The sequence below is a fragment of the Coffea arabica genome, chromosome 1c (assembly GCF_036785885.1).
Source record: "Coffea arabica cultivar ET-39 chromosome 1c, Coffea Arabica ET-39 HiFi, whole genome shotgun sequence".
NCBI lineage: Eukaryota > Viridiplantae > Streptophyta > Magnoliopsida > Gentianales > Rubiaceae > Coffea > Coffea arabica.
In genome coordinates this window covers 11515170-11536386 of record NC_092310.1, presented here as the reverse complement: position 1 = coordinate 11536386, position 21217 = coordinate 11515170, and the positions used below count along the sequence as shown (strand labels likewise).

Genomic DNA, 21217 nt, shown 5'->3' with positions numbered 1-21217 from the left:
TCATCATGGAATATGCCCGCCTACAAGCATTTCAACAACAACTAAATTTCAAACTTACAAGATTGCAAATGAGGAAACATTTGCTTAAAAAATGAAACGTACACCACAAGGATTCCACACACCAGTTGGAAAAGCTTCAACAATTTTGCGCTGACGAAAGAGAAATTTCAAATCAAATTCGAAGGACAAAATTCAAGCTACACCGATTAAAACGTCGTTCACATCAAATTAAAAATTCCGGTACTGTGTATTCTTTAAATATTGACATTTCCATTGTAATTTTGGCATTTCAAATATTATTCCCAATATTGTAATATTTTTTATTATTTTTTATTATTTCCAATACTATAATATGTCTATAATTTTTTTCAACCTTTTTACTGATCAAGTGAATTCCCCCACTCTCTCTCTCACTTTCTTCTTTGTTTTTGGTTCTCTATTGATTTTGCTTTTTTTTTAGCAGTTATGGAGGAGATTATGTGCAGAGACTTCAACAGAAATCAACCATCTTGCAGAGAATTGGAAGTATATTCTTGCCAACTTAATTTTTCGAGTCGGTCCCCTCTGCCCCTCCTTTTTATCATGTTTTGCTTTTCTTTTAAGGTGATTTAGTCTTTTACTTTCTTTATTTTTTCTCATTCATGTTTTTGTCAACCTTCATGTTTTACTTTCTTTTTGTCATGTTTTACTTTCTTTATTTTTTGGGTGGTGTTTGCTGTAGAAGTTTATTGAAAACTTTCCAGGATTTCTCAGCACAACGATTTCGAATATCTGCAAAAGTTATCATCATGATATTAAATATCTGAAATGTGCTCCACTGAGTTCAATATCATCTCAGTACCTTCACGTGTCAAAGACCCATTCTTATACCACAACATCACCATGTAGCCACTTGCATCCACTGGATTAGGAAAAACGTGTCCTTCTAAGCTTGGATTATGTTTAGCGGTGATGCCAAAGACCTAACGATAAATACATGAAAAAAAAATCCCAAGGGTCATAATTATATCGAATACCAGAGATCAAGAAACTAACTGCATAAAGGAAATAATCCTGACTCATATTTCAGCGCTTTACTGTTTGTTAGACTATGTTTTGGTTTTTGTTTCATTCTTTCTTTTCTGTGCACAATATTTCATGCCTTTTTGGCTCTCTAAAAAGATGTCCTTAATGCAAACAAGATCTTCTCCCTTAATTCTGTAACAAAGGCGGAATTTTGATTTTAAGGCTTTACCAATAATTGTGGTTTAGAAAAAAATTGTTCACCATTTGCGCAACAAAATTGTTCGCCATCTGTTCGTGACTCAGGTTTTCCAAATTGAGAGGATTTCCTTTGTCTAGATATGATGAGTGCAAATAAGACAGAAAATGCTCCAATGTTAGTGAATCTAAAATTGCTTTCGAGTATAACAGGAGATAATTCCAAAGTTTTCACAACATTAATCGCGACTACTCTTGATCATGTTGAAGTTCGGAATCACAGTATGATTTGACAAGCAGATGAACACCAATAGGTTCATTAACTTAAATACTGTCAGAGAAAGACAGCTTTTTAACTAAATGAATGCATAACTTTTTTTTGCTAAACAAGCTATATAAAGTAAAATTTTCTGGAAAAGCAACAGCAAGACCCGTAATAATTCCCACGCAAAACCTTAATTCCTTTCAAAACCTACTGAATGATTGACATCATGAAAATGCATTTTATAAAACCAAGCAACCTGAGAGGGAAGTAACACTGGAGTTTTCAATGCCACTCATAGAAGAACATTTACGTGTGAAACTGACCTGAAAGGCCATTAACAGCTTTTGATGTTACGATCAATAATTCACAAAAGTCCATCAAGTTTTGCAGCTGAATGATTTCAACCAACAAGGATCTTCAACAGATTAGCATAACCAATTAGTACCATTTGAAAAATGAATGAGCACAATATATTCAGCACCGCTATCTCAAGCTAAGTGGAATTAGATTTAAACCTGAAGCAAAAGTTCAAAGGACCTTCTGCTGCTTCTCAAAAAGTCTGTGCATATAGATAACGAAAAAAAGAACAGGGACCAAATAGCGGAAACTGAAATGGAATCATGTGCTGGAAGAGTGTGCATGCGGAAGCCCGGTAGGTAGGCCAAACACCTATCAACTACTTGCATGCTAAGGACCGTTTGAGGTTGCTGTACTTTATTAAAAAGTATTTAATTAATACAAATTTCATCACAGTATTTATTAATTATTTATCATATTGTTTAGGTGTACACTTATATGAGTATTTTTTATTTGATAATTTATAAATTTCAATTTTTATTTATTGCAACACAAAAATTGCTCTAAAAACACAAATCTTGAGTTTATTCTATAAATGTTTCATTGGCTAAAAACTCTACTCCTAATAAATTCAATAAATGATGTTCACCAAACACATTAGATTGGCTTTGTCCTTTTTCAGTAAAAACACCGTAGGCCCAAAATGGGACCTAAAGTATCTTACAGTACATTTGTTTTTGGCATGCATAATGCCCGTTCTAATCAACTTACTATATTATCTTTTCTTAATTAAACGGGAAGGCTAAAGCCTAATGTCATGTACTCTCAAATGAATAAGTACAAATATAAGGCTTACTACATTTTATTTATAGTGAAAGTGCCCTGAAATATAGGACAAATGTATTTGTTCATCATTTTATTTTTAATTTTTTTAATAATGTCAGCACCGTGCTACGCACGGTACTATTCCCACTAGTTTATTGTAAAAGTTATCAATTGCTCCAATTTTCTCACATAAGTCATTTGAACTTGCCGTCTTGTGCGTTTTGAGGATAACTCAGAGGCTGCTAGCAAATTATTGAGGTGGAAGGGCCAGATTATCCGCAATTAATGCACTTCTACTCGATCAAATAATTTCATTATGATTGTGCATCGACATTTCGTTAAAATATTAGTTCTACATTTGTCCACGTAGTCAGCAACCTCATCTTTTTCTCTGGTTCGTCCTAGGGCTGGAGCTGAACTAAGTAGCTCGGCTCGAGCTCGCGAGCTACTTGGTCAGCAGCTCGAGCTCGAGCTCGGTTGAGCAAGCTCGATCTCAAGCTCGAGCTGCTCGTTAGAGCTATCGAGTCGAGCTCGATCTTGGAAATATAATACTCGAGAGTTCGACGAGCTCTATCGAGATTTTTATAATATATATTTTAATTTTTATTATTGTGAAATGTCAATAATATCCTTTATTTAAAATTATATATAAAATATTAATTTTTATTACTTGAACTTGATTAGGCTTGATTGAGCTTGATTTGAATTAATTACATTTAATTAAATTCAAGCTCGAGCTCGAGCTCGAATTTTAAAATCTTAACGAGCTCGAGCTTAGTTATTTTGCCTTGAGTCGAGCTTGAGTAGTGCACTACTCGAGCTCGAGCTCGACTCGACAGCACTTCGTCCTACTTTATCAACTTGACAGCTGATTAATTAAATCATGGCCAATATTCAACGCCTCTCCTAGCTGTCATCTAAGAGGCATGATTAATGAGAGTTTTCTTAGGATAAATGGTCATTTTAATCCTTCAACTTTTCTACTTAAACCAATTTCGTTATTTTTTTTATTTGGATATTTTTAGCCCCTAAACTTAAATTTACTAGCCAATTTCATCCTTTTATGGTGGCACTAGAGGTGTCAAAATAAGTGATTCGATAGATTTGGACCGATCATAATTAGGTAATAGATATAATTGAATCAATATATTTATATCCATTTAATTAATGAATATGGGTATGGGTAATACCAAATTACCCTTTATGAGTCACTTAAAATTTTACTTATTTTTTCCTATTTTTTCACATGTTGTTTGATAAGAAATAATGATATTTTATTATTATTAAATTGATAAAAAAATTTAAATTTATTTACTTAACACTTATTAAAAGTTGAGTTTAAATGTATAATAATTATTAAATAAATATAAAAAAAAGCGAGTCTAGTTGAATCACTGCCCATCAATTAAATAAATTTAATTAGACACCCATTTAAACCCATTCAAAATTAATGGATAGATTATTGTTAGCCGATTTGAACGATCAAATATAATTAGTTTAAGATTGACACCTCTCGACAGGACCACCAATTAGAAACTTTCTAGGACAAAAGTCACAACCATGTTAAGGATATTATAGGAATTACAAGCCAATGGCCAAAACACAACACAAGGAAAAAGCTAGGGGGACCAAAATTGCAATTTTTAATAAATCAAAGTATATCATCTTCTGCAACTAAACCGAACGTTACTGCTGCATTTCTCTTTCTTATTCTCCTCCCGATTGATTCTCAACTCCGGCCATCACTACCTCCCATTTTTGCCTACCACCTCCTTATCCGACCGCGCCTTCAGACCATCTTCATGGGCAAGTGAAGAAGATTCTTGTCGATCTTCTCATCAGTCACAAATTCTCTGTCATTCGGCACCAAGCTCAAGCGAACAATCAAACAATTGAACCCAACAACATTCACGAAATTTTAGTTACCATTGGCACTCATAATTATTCTCATTAGTGACTCGCTCGTGGAGCCCCGAATCAAACGAGTCGTGTCTTGGTAACTCTCTCAAACCCAGTTATGTTCCCTAGCCCATTATTAACGTCGTCATGAGTTCCACAAAAAATGTTTACATTTTTGTGTTTTTGGCTTGGGTTGCGGAGATAGTGGGAGCAAGGCACATCTCATTGTCGGCTTGTAGGAGCCTAGGAGGTACCCCAGGTTCAGGTGAAACTTGCTAGAATTTGAGCTGAGCTCACTACCGGCGGTTGAGCTACGAAATGAGATAACAGAATAATTGATCTTAATCTTCTCCGGTATCGACAATTTTTTCTTTCAAAGATAAGTTTTGATCGCCTAGTGATTCCACTAGCTGGATTTTTGTTGTTGAGAAGATTGGTTAAGTTCTGATGGTGAAGGTGTTGAGGTTTTTATAGATGAAATTTTGACCATGTTTGAACTCTTTTTCTTTTGCATTGGTGGAGAAAATCTGAGAAAAAAAAAATACCATGAGGGAAGTTTCTCAGACCAGCTGGAGTATAAATTTCAAACATTAGCTACGTGATTGTAAGTTGGAGTTTTCTAGTGGCTGTTGGAGTTTTCTATACGGTCTTATCCCTTATGAACATGGAAGTTCTCAAAATGCCTGCTCGGGCTCCACCATTGAAGGAGATGGCTGGTTTTTGGTTTCTTCCAAATTCCACGGCGAGCTCGTATAACAATCGCTTTACTGTATGCAACGACATACCCTATGAACTATAGCAACTTGTACCCCTTGATCTGCATCCAATATACACACAAGCCTGTATAAGGATCAAATCATCTTTAGGATGTATATTGATTGAAAAATTAATAAGTTCCCATATATGTTTAACTACCAATGACTTGAACTCTAATCAAAGAAAGTTTGAAGAATTTACCTGTATATTCTACTACAGCCAGTTAAATGGGGAAGGAAGGAAGGGAAAGGAAGGGAGGAGAATGTGGCAGTGGTGGTTGGTGGGGGAGAAGAAGGGGGAAGGGAGGGGCGGTGGGCGGTGGTAGAGGAGTGAAGAGGATGGTGAGTATGGTGTGGGCAACAAGATGGCAGTGGGAAATGGAGAAAGTGCAGAGAAGATGAGATGGTGGAGATGGGATGGGAGGAGAGGGCTGGTAGGAAGGATTAAAGTAGGAGGTGGGGTGAAAAATAATTTATAAAATTTTAAAAATACCCTAAAATTTTAGAAATTGCCCTGAATCATTCGAAGCCACTTAAAGTTTTAAAATATCCTTTTTAGCTGATAAAGTAGGAGTATGATTGACTTTAGGCCGTGACACCACTGTGGAGGGATTTAATTAGATGTAAAAATCAAATTTAAGGATCACATTAGTCAAAATTAAAGTTTAGGGACTAAATTGGCTTTAGTAAAAATGTTCAGGGATGAAATTAATCATTTTCCCTTTTTCTTAAGTCATAGGATTTAGTCATGATTATCAAATTAGTTTTACAATGTATAGTAATTGGTACAGCATTTAACCCCCTAAAAAAGAAAAGAAAAGAAAAGAAAAGAAAAATTGGTTCGCATCTAATGGAAGCAACTGATTGGCAAGGTTTGGTGCAAATCATTCTACTCTGTAATCCTATTTTTATTTGCCCTTCAACATTACTTTTTATGAGATGAAAAGTGACTTAACAATCTCAAATAAAAATTTTCATCTCAGTTAATACATACAAAAAGCACTTTTCAGTATTTTCCATTTAGAGTACATTAGATAAACACATTAAAAAAGAATATGGGATCACTATTAAAACTTCAGAATAATCACCCCTAAGTTGTAACACTTTCATCAAAAAAAATACAAATTTACCCTTCTGTGAAAATAAATAACATTTGCCCCGCTTATTATTGTGATAGATAAACTATAGTGATGTCCAACTGTAGTTTTTATGGCATGTATATAATTATAGCTAGTGTTAAGGAACATTTGACATGTGCACAATTTAAAAATATATATATTTATGTATAAATTAGTTTCATTTTTATATAAATTTTGACAAATTCCCTTGTAAGATTATGGTTGGTTTGATAAATATACTATTTATGGGTTGTTGTATTGGAAACATGTAATTAGATAAGTTCAAAATTAATTTTAAAGAAAATTGGTTACACTAATAAAATGTTAGTCATTGTGAGCAAAAGATGGGAGTGGCTAGCAGAAAAACGGGAAGAGAGGGGTATTAAAAAAATTTAATAAATGGCACACCAGATAGTCACTTTATTATTGTAAAGATATCATAATGGATAATCAGGTTCTTGGGCCCAATGCTTTTTTGTATGAATCCAATTTTATAGACATTTTCAAGGCCCAACTCGTAGGTTTGTAATCTAAGGACATCTGGGATCCAAAATGAATAGCTGAAGATACAAGTATTGGGCTTCTGCTACATCTTTTGGGAGTTGCAATGCAGGAAAGCTCTCAAATGTGATTCAATTCAATTTAACTTGTATCTCCCAAGACTTAATTTAATCGGTAGGAATAGTAGTACAGTGATCAAAAGGTTTTTGGTTTGACTTTCGAACCCCTTTTAGGCTTAGAATCTCCCCTTGAATATTTTTTTAAAAAAAAGGAGAAAAACTTATTGTTGTGCAAATTTATCTTTAACAGGATATGCATGTAAACAACCATTATTCTTTCTAGTTTCTTCAAAATTGTTATGTAATAATTGGAATAACTTTGATTGAAATTTTACTGCAACGAGAGTTGGAAGAATGATTATTGAAGTGGCTGAGTTCAATTGGGTCGATATGTGAATTAAATCCCATTAGTTTTCATTCCATAAATACCTTGCTCATACAAATAAAGAAGTGGCTAAAATTCTGAGAAAGCTGAACACTCCCATCCTATTAAGTTTCACTTTCTTTGTCTTTTTTATCCCTCAACCTCATTAATCCTTCTTTATGGTTTTTATAACAAGTTACATAGAATACCAAAAATTTGGCTTGATATGCCATCAAATATCTAGTACAATTTTAAACGAGGATGTAATAACATCTTCAAAGAAAAATTTGACATGTACACCACATAAGTGATGATAACCCCTAAACTCCCCATTGATGATTGAACCTTTATCTCCCTTTTCTCTTTCTTACCCTTTTGATCCATCATTTAAACATTGGAAGTCTAGAACCCTCGCAGCCATAGCATAGGCAAACAGTGAGAACCTACAAAAACTACTACCTACAATTATGCCTCAATTATTATAAAAACCTCATAAAATAAAAAGATGTTTCTAGCCCTAACTAGGTTGCAAAACAATAAAACTATACAAATGTCAAGAAGAGAGAGAGAGAGAGAGAGAGTTTCTAGCTCGAAAGATTCTATTTTCATATATTTTAAATCAAGCACTTCCTCGTTTTGGTACATTTATTATTTCGGTTTGGGCGCCAACACAGAGAGTTAGTACATATAAGACACTCAAAATATAGGGTATGATTGATAATTTGGCCAAATCTCAAGGGATACTGGAGTTATTAACCCTTCTCTCTCTTTTTCTTAAAAATTTTATTTTGTATAAATGACTCACATCCCTTCTCAACATACCTCCAGAATACAAATGGCATATATATATATACGTATATATAATCATATTCAACTTCCTCTATTCAGAAAAGACAAAAAGAGTTTTAAAAAAAAGAATCAAAGGCTTATTTGATCAAAACACCCTTGGATCATAATTTCGATAAATCCAATACCATTCTCAATTTCAGTGTGAAATTTCAAAGCTATGCTAGCAAAAGAGTAAATTATGATACACAAAAAACTCATACATGTTTCAATAATAGCATGCTGATTCCTCTATATATACATAGATATATTGTTATAAAATTCAATCATCAACTGATAGTATACGAAGAACAAATAGAAAAGAGTTCATATAACCTTCTATACTCTATACACTGCCATACTCATGAAGAACTACATACCATAAAAGAAAGGAAAAAAAAAGGCCAACTCTTGAATGGCTTCCCTGAGGAAAATGATGGTCGGGGTGGTTGACAAAATTTGACGTCATAGTGTGGAAAAAGAAGGGATATTTTTCATGGTTCCAACGGGGCCCTTCCTTTAGTGTAGAGGGTTGGGTCCTTTTGGAACTTCTCTTGCAGAGTTGTCCACATTACCAAAACTTTCACTCATCATTTTGCTCTTCTACTATTGCATCTAGCTATTGTTGCTCTTAACAACCTTTTTTACACATTCAAACAAAATTCCCAAAAACAAAAATCAAATCTTTGACTGCGTTCTACACCGGATATATCATGGAAAAGAATCCCTTTTAAAAATCTTCCTACATCCCAACAAAAAAATAAGAAATTGGGAAAGGCAAGAAAAAAAGATTGTACCATTGTGTTGAAGCTTTGACAAATTTTTCCCGTTCTTGTGGAATGGCTTTTGGTTTTAGATGGAAGCTATGAGCAAGAGGTGTAGAAATCACCAAGAAAATTAGTCCAAGGATGAGAAAGGAACTGACTGCTCTGTAAACTACCATTTTTCTTTTCAGCCGAGATGGAATTTGTCAACCCTTTTCTTTTCTCATAGTAATACACTTTGAAAAACAAGCACACTGAATTAGAGTGGAAGGTTTTGAACTTTGAGGGGAGAATCGAAAGCAAAGAATATTTCGAAATTGCCAGCGGAGACACTGCTCACGATGAGAGTTCGTTGCTGAAGCACTTTTCTGCGAGTCCTTCAGGTGTCGCATTCGATCTAGAGAAAAGAAAAGCTACTCTACTTAGCAAGCAGAAAAAGAAAAAAATAAAGATGAAAACATAAGACAAAAGACAAATCCAAATGTCAGTTTAATTGTCTCCGTAATTTATGTAATTTACTACATTTAAAACAAAAGTTATTTATATGAATTACCAGAAACACTCATCATTTGAGGAGAGTTTAATGATTATTACAGTGTTTTATGGGGAGGAATTTGTCTTTTGGAATTGTACGAATACCTCGTTCGTCCATGAAAGTAGGGGAGATGTCTTTTGTCTATTTTTGTAGGTGGCAACATGCCTTTAGGTTGTGACACATGGAGTTTTGTTAGTGGACATGGTACGGTTCCTTGGTGGCCAAGTAGTAAAGGAGGAAACAGAAATGGAAATGGAAGTGGAAGGTCTTGATAAGAAAAAGGAAATGGATAATCTTGATCAGTTCAATGAAGGTTTCCCACAAAGCTACAAGCCAGGATTGCCTGATTCTAACCATTCTGAAGACTTCTTTGCAGATTTAAGCGAATTGGAAGCAGACCCTCTGAATCTCTTGTTCACACAAGGATATTCTGGCGATGAAGAGCGCGAAAACAAGAACTTGGAATTGTTCAGTTTGTATGACTGGACAACCAATAACAGTTCCATGACCACGACCACGATTATGACCACGACGACCATCACAAGTTCTCTGGAAGAAGCAAAGAAAGGTTCATAGAAAGAAACAAAAGTGAGGATGACAACGGCTTAGTATGATCATTTTTTACAGAAAAAAGCTTAGTACAATCATTTGGGTCGAGTCATTAACATTTTTATGCCAAATGAAAATCATACAAATAGTTACTTACATATTACTTTGTACCTTTTACATCCTTCCCATAAGAAAAACGTACATTTTTAGATCCTTGACTCATTTTTACTATTATTCTATTGGAGAAAAATCAGATGTAGTTCATGCCTTACAAGCTTTAGAGGAAAAATCAAAAGATCGCAGGAAAAAAAAGAAAAAAATGTCCCTCATATTTCTTTCTTCTCCATTCTACTTTCCTAACAACTAGGAGGCATAAACCGTGCTACGCACAATGGGAAAAAGGATGGAGATGGCCAATTTAATAAAATAATTTGTACTAATTCAAAATGGATTATTAATGAAAATTTGTTTGTTTCTGATGGAATTAGTTACAAATAAACCAAAAAAAACCAAATTTTGAGTAAACTTTCATCCAAGTATGTAATCATGTAAAAAATAATAAGTTTTATTCTCATTAAAGAACCAAAATATTATAAGACTTCGTCTAGATTGTTATCTGCACTTTGCTATTTTAATGTTAGGTTGCATTATGATATATTACAACGTCTATTAATTTCCTAATGATGTAGTTACTTAAAACTTATAAGCATCATTAGGGGCTAGATTTTACTATCTTTCCATGCTCTTAGATCATTCTCAAAATTAGAAAAAAAAAAAAGAAAAGAAAAGTGGAGGAGAGTTAATAAGGCTGTAAGTGGGAAAATGCAAAATAGTAAGGGCCAAAGTGAGTGAGAAAAAAAATAAAATCGACTTTATATTATTGGTAGAAACAAAATACTTCATCCCATCTGACCTTAAACAAAGGTATAACAAGCGCATAATCAATGTTTCAATTGATATCAACCTATAATATGTTTCCTCACTTATCCTACAAATTGCATACAACAAATCTTAAATCTAAATAACATCCACCATACTCATGGTCAACTATGTATTATGGCTGATATCAAAGCACGTACATAAATAAAATAATATCACATTTGTGAAACACTATAACTGGGTCCTTGCTTAAAAGAAGTAATAACCAGGAATTGCCGAGAATCGGGCCAAGCAAACTTATTGAAATGTTTGACAGCAATCCAAGAGCTGTCATCTTCAAGCTGCCCTTTGTAGACAACATTGGGAGCTTTATCTGCATGTTCTGATACAATGTATTCAACTGAGAATCTTGAAGTCGCCGCCTTCCGCTCATCTAAATTGCATTCTTTAAATGCTGGCAATTTCATCCTCTCACTTTCTCCACATTTCTCTAAAACTCCAGAAGAAAAAAATCATAAAAAGGGTACAAATATTACATTTTCATACATTTAACAGAGTTTTAAGAATTACCAAGATCAAAGGAATAAGGGATGTTGGATTTGAGGTTAGAAGGCCACCAGCAAAAGCCTAATTTAGAGCAGCGAGCTCCCATTGGAATGAAGACGAATAATACTAAACAACGAAACTGGCAATCAGGTCAAGAAAACAAATACAAAGAAATATCACAAATGGATGGAACAAAATCATAGGGACATGAAATGTAACACAAAAATTTTCACCAACCAAGTCAAAATTCAAGCCCCATTGCAACAAAAAACTTGTAAAAAACAAATGTGCAAAGAAGTCACATACAATCAAAACACAAGAAGCAAATGACAAGGGTAAATCCAAAAAACAAGGAAAAAAAAAGAAACCAAAAAATAACACAAACATGTAATGGAAAAAAGTCGTGTTTTTCCATTGGCCACCTCTATTTTGAAGGAAAGCATGGGAAAAATACATTTCAGAGAAAATACTAAGTCGACAACTTCTAAGGTAGAGATGATGCCGAAAGAGACATCATCTCTACCTTGGACACAAGAAAGAAACACCAGATAAAACAGAAACTAATTCTAAAAGTAACTTTTTATACACTTAGGTTCATGCTTTTCATTACCAGTGAGCTAACATTCATTTCCCCAAGATAAGCCATTAGTGTTGCTATTTGGCAGCCTTATCAACCTTATCAACTTCAGTCTCACCAATATCAGCCCACAGTTGCTGCTCCATATAAGAACAAAGCCATGTTTAGTAATTAAAGAAGCATGACAATTGGCCAACATCATCTACACTCAAATTCAAGAATCAAAATAGTTACAATCCAATACAATGGGGAGTCAACAAATTCAACTAAGATAAGCATACCTTTTCAAAAACATTTTTTCCTCCTCAAACTCTGCAAAATAAATTAACTCAAGAAATTAAAATTTACGCTTATTTAGAAACGAATTTCTCACATCAATACCAAAGAAAAACACAGATGAACAAACCTAACATCATCTTGATTTTATGTGTCAAATCCCATAATAATTAGAAAATTAGACCAGTTAAAGGAAAAATTTGAAATTCCAAATTTACATTAGACTCCATGAAAATTGAAAGGTAGAAAAAACCTCTATAGCCAACTTGAGGTCAATCCTAAACTTGGCAGAAACAAAATTCTACAATAAAATCACATAAATAACAAAAGCTGAAACCAACCCTCCTCCCCACCCACAATATTAAAGCAGAACACCAACATATTATTCACAGAACCCATCTAAATTGAAACAAGAAAACCTGAGATCCTCAAGAAACCAAAAGTACAAAAAATGCAGAAAATGTAGGTCATGACTTAAATTTACTCAAAAATAAACATCATTAATTGTGTAAAAAGACTATTTTTCACTACAAAAGACATGTCTCTAGCAGAAGGAAATGAGGGAGAAAATAGATGAGAAATTCTATAGAGAAGGAGAGGATGAGAGAAAGAATGGAAAAGAAAGAATTTGTTGATCTCCGACTGGAAAAAAAAGAATTGAAAAAATCGAGAGTTTACCAAGGTTGACGGAGTCTTCCCAACCGCATACATCGAGAATTGGATCTAGGAGGAACCAAGCAACATAAAGAAGATTATTCAACACACATAAAAAAAATATAATATATTTCAGTACAAGAGAGAGACGAAGAGACCTCTACTCAAATCAGAGCAAGAGAGAGAAACATCTTTCCCATCATCGGAGAGTCTTTCCCATCCCATCACCTACCATGTATCAGACATGAGTTGCATATAAATAAAGAGAGGGCGAAAAAGCAAAAGCAAAAACAGGGCAAAAAAGAAAAGAGCAAAAAGGAAAATATCTATAAATGCACTGACGAGAACAAAGACGAAGCTGGAAGAGGGAGATACCAAGAAAGATGAAGCTTAGTAATTTGAGTGTTGACTGGGACTTTCAGAGCGGCCGTTGACTTCAATGGTATCGTCGGGAGGCTTAAAAACGACATCGGTGTAGGTTATTGTTGGTAGTTCTGGGTTTGAGGAGTGGCGGCCGAGGAGAAGAAAACCGTCTCCTGTTCAAGAAAGAGAGACAAAAAGAATGAAATAAAGAAAAGAAAGGAGAGAATAGGAGAAACGGCGGAGCTAACCCTAGTTGGAACAATTTTTTGTTTGTAGGTTATCTGCGCCTTGCGCGAAGAGTATAATGCTTAAAAAAAATGGGGACAACCCATGTGAGTAACATGTGGGAGGACGACGAAAATTTTGGCTGAATGGAGTTGGCACGTGAAAATCTGAACTTGCCATGTGAAAAATTCTAAAAGGAAATTCTTAGTCAGAGATATCTATCTTTTGAAATCTCTTGATTTATTCAAGGGAATGAGAAATATAGGTACTTTAAGGTCCATGAACCATCAGAGAGAACCAACAAAGAAACTCATAGGTGAGGCACTAACATAATTTGCACCGAGTACAAATCAATTGAAATGTGTCCATTAACCAGTCTGTCACCAGTAAAGTTTATGTAGTCATTCCAAATTGGGCAGCAACAGTAATCAGTCAAGCCTAAGACATGTAAATAATAAGCATAAAAAGAATATGAATTTAGTCTTACGGATAATATTGAAGTTTTCCCTTTTTCGTATCTTGTTTTATAGGGGTAAACTGTTCATCGGTTACAACCTCCATCTTTGCGCTTGATTCTTTGGGAGTTTTAACAATAAAATTGAACAATCCATCACCCAAATGCAATGGAATATCATGCCAAGGAGAAATCTGCACATAAAATTGATACAAAATGTCTCATGAAAATTTATGAGAGAAACCGTTACTTATTAACTACACATTGCCAACTACTTTGCTGAAGAAGCAATATAATCAACGGACTATAATTCTAAATCTGGTCCGAGGAGGAATGGCCCCTAAATATTCTAAACATTTGCTTGTATAAAACCCTGAATTTATTCGACTAAAACTACAAAAAATATTAGCAAACAAGATATCAAAAGGCTCACGTGGTAGCAGAAACCAGGGAAATGAAGTGCTTATACTGTCAAAATTACGAACTTGACTATAAGTTTTAAAATCTTCCAAATAATTCAAAGTATAATAACAAAAACAGAAGTTAGGTAGCTTTCCCCTTTCCTAACTTTAACACGCTAGATGCTTAAACATGGGATTTCAGAAACTCGAACATAAAAATGTCAATAAGAATTTTTCAGACATTCGCTACAAAGCCAACAATATCAAGACAACTCTAACAGTCAAATGAAGTACAAAGAGCATATAGTTATTCTATTAAGCGATTGAGAATATCAAACAAGAAATCTGAAAAAAAAAACAAAACAACATTCTCAAAATCAAATAACCCTTCTTCGATCACAAGCCATAAAAGCAAGCATCTTTAAACAGGTTTCAGCACAAAAAAGAAAACAAATAAACATCATTTTCAGAACTAACTAAACCCTTCAATCCCAGGTCATAAAGCAAGCATCTTTGAACAAATTCCGGCATAAACCAGCCAAAAAACCAAAAGAAAATAAAACCCACAAAAAAAAAACAGAAAACTTGAAAGGAAAGGAGAGTAAACTTGCAGCCCACAGGAAAGGAAGAAGAAGAAAACTTACAATGAAGGAGGAGGAGGAGAACCAAACGGATGGCAAAGGATTTGGACCACTGCAACCCAGAGCACGCAAGAGACAGAGGCTCGATAATCCTGGCTGAGCAAAAACAGAAAACTGCACCTCACCGGACAAAGGACAAAACATATGAATTTTAGCCTAAAAAAAATGAACAGAGGAAACTTGCAGAGAAGATCGGACCTCACTGGAAAGGAAGAAGAAAGCTTACAACGAAGGAGGAGGAGAAGCAATCAGATCAAGACAACTCCAACAGTCTAATGAAGTACAAAGAGCATATAGTTATTCTATTAAGCGATTGAGAATATCAAACAAGAAATCTGAAAAAACAAAAAACAAAAACAACATTCTCAAAATCAAATAACCCTTCTTCGATCACAAGCCATAAAAGCATGCATCTTTAAACAGGTTCCAGCACAAAAAAAGAAAACAAATAAACATCATTTTCAGAACTAACTAAACCCTTCAATCCCAGGTCACAAAGCAAGCATCTTTGAACAAATTCCGGCATAAACCAGCCAAAAAACCAAAAGAAAATAAAACCCACAAAAAAACAGAAAACTTGAAAGGAAAGGAGAGTAAACTTGCAACCCACAGGAAAGGAAGAAGAAGAAAACTTACAATGAAGGAGGAGGAGGAGAACCAAACAGATGGTAGAGGATTTGGACCGCTGCAACCCAGAGCACGAGAGAGACAGAGGCTTGATAATCCTGGCTGAGCAAAAATAGAAAACTGCACCTCACCGGACAAGGAAAAAACATATGAATTTTAGCCTAAAAAAACAATGAACAGAGGAAACTTGCAGAGAAGATCGGACCTCACTGGAAAGGAAGAAGAAAACTTACAACGAATAAGGAGGAGAACCAAATGAACGGCACAAGATCTGGACCTGCAGCCAACAACGAAGATGGCAGCTCCTTGGGCGGTAAGAAGACAATGGCCTTGGCAGAACCGGACACCTAAACAAACTTTTGCAACAGATTTTGGAGCATGTGGATAAGTGACAGAGCAACATTATCCAAAAAAAAGAAAGAGAGAGAATGTAGTGGAAGAAAAGAAGCCAGCGGGAAGAGAGAAAATGCAGTAGAAGCACAGAAAGAAAGAAACCCAAGCACATGGGATATTGGCAGACAAGAACGAAGTGGAAGGGCTCGCGCGACGCGCGAACAACATAATGCTTTTCAATCCACATACACGGCAAGTGAGAGGACGACGAAACTTTTGGCTGAATGATGTTGGCACGTTATCTACTTATGTTAAAAAAATGAGGCAGTAGGCATGGTTGCCTCTAACCATCAAGCTGGCAGTGTCGCTGTTAGACTTTACCATTTTTAGTTTTCAAGTATTCAACTGCTTACTCAATATTTTTTTTTTGTAGAATTTGATTTAATATTAATTTTTACAAAAAGGAAAAATTGTTGAAAATGTCCTTCACGTTTCGTCAAATGAATTTTTTTATCATTTATTTTTAAAATGATAGCTTTACATCCCTTACAAAATCAAATCGGTAAAATTTAGTTCCAACTTAAGTTTTTGAACAATTTTTACTTTGAATTCATTATGTGACCCAAATATGATCATTTTTTAGGGGTAAAAAAGTTACATCTTATTTGTTGTTAAATAAATATCGTGATTCATATTCAATTTTATCCCTAAAAAGTAAGATCTGACCCAAACAATATTCATATTTTTCCTAAAAAAAAGAGATGTGACCCAATCCATATTCATTTGTGCTAGTAAAAAAAATGGGATTTGATCTTTTGTACATAAAAAATAACAACATACAGGTTGCATAATGATTTTAAGCTAAAAAGTGGTCAATACCTAAAGTTGGGACCAAATTTTGTTAATTTAAATTTGCAAGGGATGTAAAGTTAACATTTTAAAAGTGAAAGTCAAAAAAATTCATTTCATAAAATGTGAGAAATATTTCAAATGATTTTTCCTTACAAAAAAAAAGACGAGTGTTGGTGAAAATGGAAACACAAAAAAAACTCTAGCAAGTAGAATCTGATTTCGATATTAGTTTCATTTTTTTTCCAAAATCATGGCATTTTTTTCAATTGAGCTATATCAGATTCTACTTGCCAATTTTTTTTTTTGCCCACTTTTTTTTAATTTTCACCCAATTTTGTTCATTTTTTACAAAAATTAATGTCAAAATTAGATTTTATGCAAAAGATTGATTAAGGAGTTAAATTTTCATAAAATTTTCTGACAGAAAGTAGCGGTAGCTGATAGCAACACCGCTGGCATGACGGCTACGGTTGGAGGCAATCATGGCTGCTGCTACACGCGTGGTCAAGAAAATAAGATGAAAAAGAAAGAAATGTAAGGGATTTTTTTCCTTGTTCCTTTCAACTTTCTGATTGTGTCCTTAAAGTTTGTGTGACATGAGGTGCACGTGATTTTTTCCAATAAAAATATGAGTAGAAATAGGTCAAGGGACTAAAAATATGTATTTTTTTTAATTTATAAGGGATGAAAAATTATTATTTCACATCTAATGGATATAAAAGGTACAAAACCAATATATGAGGTTATATGTGAGGGACGTAGAATATACAAAACCAATATGTGAAGGACTATTGATATGATTTTCCCTATACCAAATTAGATGTTCACCTTTTTTTTTTAAAAAAAAAATTCTTTCAAGAGCTAACCAATTTGCAACAATTTTATCTGGATGAAAGAATTTTTTTAATTACAAATGTTGTATGTAATAATCCACCAGTGGGAAGCCATTACAAATTAAATGTTCACTTTTTTCTTTCTTTTTCAAGAACTAACCAATTTGTGGCCATTTATCTTAATGAAGAAATTTTTTTTCTTTTTATTACAAATATTGTCAGTACTAATCCACTCGAGGAAATCCAATTGAGTCATATGGGAGTTTGAGACAAAGAACCACCTTTAAGTTACGTAGATGAACTCTAGCACTCTCTGCATTTTTTGTAGAAAAAAATATTACACTTTTCTTGTAAGTGTTGGGCAAGATTCAAATTCCTGGTGCAAAGTGAGGCACGATGCTCATGTTGAAATATTTATGTCGCCTACGTGACCGCATATAATATTGTTAAGATAATCTTTCGTTAATAGAAGGATAAATAACTATATAAATAAATATATGAATAACTAATTATAGAATCCTAATGAGAATAAATAATACGAGAAAATAGGGAATCCCATATTCGTAATCTAATAATTATTCTGGTACTTTATTTGATATTTCTTGAAGCCTATTTGATAGACTTAACTCTATTTATCAATGATAATTGAGGTCTATCTGATATCTTATCCTATGATGATGGGAATATGATGAAAGGAAGGAATATATACTCTATAAATAGGAAGGGCTCCTGGTAGACTCCTGGTCCCTACGTCATTAGTGGATTCAAAGTTAATGAGTTACAACAGTTATAAGGAATGTCTTGAATTTATTGTTTATAATTTATAAGTCTTGTCTAAACTAAAGATTTACTTCTATTTAATAGCTCAATGGTAGAGCATAGCCTAATCCTAGCGAAGGTTGAGAGGAAATGAAGAATGAGAAAATCGCTAGCTTATTTGAGGTCTGACGGTGCTCAACTTTTGATCTTAGAAAAGTAATCAATCTCCTTTCTGTGTAGCTGGAATCACCTTAATATAAAAATGACATAAAATTTTTTATGATTCTTGATATGAAAAATTGAAAGGATGAGTTGTCAATTGAGAATTTTGTGTACAAGTAGTCAAGCGTGGAAGGAGGACTTACCTGAGAAGGGAAAGCTCTATACTTGAACTAGTTTTAATTGTGCTTATAAAAAAGGGTCTGAACACCAACTTGAAGAGGTGGCCAATTCAACGGCTTATCTGTTCAGCTACTTAAGAAGGTGGTTGGTTCAAAAAATCATTGGTTCAATAGTGGGTTGACTAATCAATAGTTCTTTTGCTTATCTGGTCAAACTACTGACCTAACTTGATTGGGTGGCCATTTTATCAAGTTGACCGGCTGAACTGTTGAACCAAGCTGAGTTTTATAACTATGGTCATAATCCTGTTCATTCCAAGGGATGCATGAGAAGAGGTCATGGTTGGAACAAGTTCTCAAATGTGCAATTATAACAAGACCTAATACATACAAAACCGGTAAGAAAGGGTCAGAAAATAGAAGAAACATTTATTAGTTCACGTTATTTGATATGTAGCTTTTCATAGAAGCTATATCTACAAAAATACATGCTGTAGCCTGAAATCACGCTTTAGAAATATAATTTCACATCATAGTAAATCTCTAAAATAAAATATTCAATTTTTTAGGCTACATAACTAAATTTAGTAGTATGTAATTGTTCCAACAAAAGTTTAATACGTAATTATCTATTTCAAACTATAACATTTACACCATGCAATTGAATTTTGTTGCAAACTATAACATTTACTATAGTTGAATTTAATTGCTTAGTTTGCTCCATGATTTATGTGAGAACCTAGAAATTTGCTAATTTATCTAGTTTAACTACATGGTACTTTATTTATTAAGTCATCTATTTGGTTATTTATTGATTTGATGATGATTTTGCCTTAATGCTTTTATTAAATTTTACATGTGAAAGTTAATATGTGGGGTAAAATGAAAATTTCCTTTGTAGTGGGGTGTAAAAAGAAACTTTTGGAAAAAAAAGGGAGGACTTTAGTGCAATAAGAGAGAGAATTGGGACGCTTGGAGCTAGAGAGTTCGAGAAGGTGATAAGTGTTGGGATACTTGGAGCTAAAGAACTGTAGAAGGTGACAAGTGTCACCATAGGAATCAAGTGAGACATTTGACCAAGCTTTCTTATCATTTAATCTTTCCTTTCTTGCCTTAAAAGAATAAATAAATAAAACAACCAAAATCAAGAGGAAATGAGAGAGAGAGGGCCGAGAGCTAGGGAAAAAAAAAGAGAAGAAAAGCTCAACTTTTTCCTCCATTTTGCTTCAAATCTTCCCTAACTTTGGATGATTCTTGGAATCTTGCTTAAGCTTGGAAGAAAGTCTTACTTGGGGGCAACTTTGGGAGGAAACTTGGACTTGTTGCTTGATTGAAATTGCTAGGAGAGGTATTGGCTTGAAACCCTCTTTTTCCTTCAAGTTTCTAGTAGATTTGTAGTTAGAAAAATTGAATCTTTGATGGGTTTCTTTGAAATCTTGATTTAGGTAAATGATTTGAGGAAAATTTCTTATATTTTCATGACAAGCTAGGTAGATGACTTGAGGTTCATTTTTGTACTTTTATGATGAATGTTTATGGTAGATTTTGGTGTTTTAAAGCTTGATGTTGTGGCTTGTGTGTATATTTCTTGGAAAGCTTGAATCTTGGTTGGATTTTGTTGCAAATTTTGGTGGAAAATTCTGTTTTGAAAGCTTCTTGATGGCCAAAACTTTTGAGTGCTATTAGCCCTTATTTTCAAGAAATTTTGGGAGAAATCTTGCTCCACAAACTATGTTGGACATTAAACTTTGACTGTGAGTTGGATTTGAACCAAAATCATGAGCTTAAATGGGAAGGTTGAGTCAAGTGTTGCTGAAAATTTTATTCTGCAGGAGACTCTAAGCAGTTTTGAAAAATCTGTTATATCTTGGTGCAGAAAAATCCAAATTGAGTTTGAAACTAGATTTAGAGTGCATTCTATCTGAAAATTTCAAAATTTTCTCAATTATTATCAATATCTATGATTTTTCAAAATTGACTGAATTTTCACACCTGCTCTGTTTTTCTACTTGATGAGGCAGCAACTTGAGACTAAGAGTTGACTGATTTATGGATAGAATCTTACAAATATGTATTCTAAAAAATTGTAGTCATTTGATTCTATTTTTCAACGGTATAAAGTTTATAAATTTTGGACGTAAAAAACTTGCAATGCGAATTTTCAAACAGTGTCGTACAAAACTGGAGAAAATTCTATTTTCTAAACTTGTTCTTGCTTATATTTCCAACTTTAAGTTGGAATTGTTAAACTATTTTGAATTTGGTTTTATGAGTGGAATTGATGTTTAAATAAAAGGAAATGAGTTTCTTCAAATTATTTTAGGTCGAATAATTTCCAATTTTGTATTTTGAAACTCTTGTTCTAATTTCTTCAAATGTTTAACTATAATTGATGCTCTTGTGCTCCAAATGACTTTTGCAACGTTGATTTTTTTCCTCGATTGCAACAAGAAAATATTATATATTTTGATAGGTTATATGGGTATAAAACTTGTAAATT

General features: G+C 33.7%; 1 protein-coding gene across 11 annotated transcripts; it reads right to left on the bottom strand.

The window, feature by feature from the left end:
- Window positions 1-10881: 10881 nt before the first annotated feature.
- Window positions 10882-16192, bottom strand: LOC140010545 (serine/threonine-protein kinase BSK5-like). 11 transcript variants are annotated; one of them, XR_011817813.1, is made up of 11 exons: window positions 15833-16192; window positions 15609-15701; window positions 15199-15244; window positions 14976-15086; window positions 13264-13424; window positions 13047-13116; window positions 12913-12957; window positions 12240-12270; window positions 11992-12095; window positions 11406-11507; window positions 10882-11325 (listed from the first exon to the last, which is right to left on the bottom strand). XR_011817813.1 is itself a non-coding variant. In XM_072057866.1 (9 exons), the coding sequence occupies exons 6-9, from the start codon at window positions 13111-13113 to the stop codon at window positions 11051-11053; spliced, it is 495 nt and encodes a 164-aa protein (XP_071913967.1). In that variant the 5' UTR covers window positions 13114-13116; window positions 13264-13424; window positions 14976-15086; window positions 15199-15244; window positions 15609-15719; window positions 15833-16192; the 3' UTR covers window positions 10882-11050. The 11 variants fall into 11 exon arrangements, 5 of the variants coding, with proteins under 5 accessions (XP_071913967.1, XP_071913984.1, XP_071913950.1 ...); XR_011817814.1 differs by adding an exon at window positions 13964-14124 and having other exon boundaries at window positions 11406-12957; XR_011817821.1 differs by lacking the exons at window positions 12240-12270; window positions 13264-13424 and adding an exon at window positions 13964-14124 and having other exon boundaries at window positions 11406-12095.
- Between the last annotated feature and the right edge of the window lie 5025 nt (window positions 16193-21217).

Excerpts from the sequence above, each read along its gene's own strand:
- LOC140010545 (XM_072057866.1), bottom strand. The coding sequence starts at position 13,113 with ATGGGATGGGAAAGACTCTCCGATGATGGGAAAGATGTTTCTCTCTCT. Across the intron at positions 11,508-12,912 it reads GGAAGACTCCGTCAACCTTG|TATTATTCGTCTTCATTCCA; the intron begins GTAAACTCTCGA and ends TTCGTTGTTTAG. Across the intron at positions 11,332-11,405 it reads CCCTTATTCCTTTGATCTTG|TTTTAGAGAAATGTGGAGAA; the intron begins GTAATTCTTAAA and ends TTTCTTCTGGAG.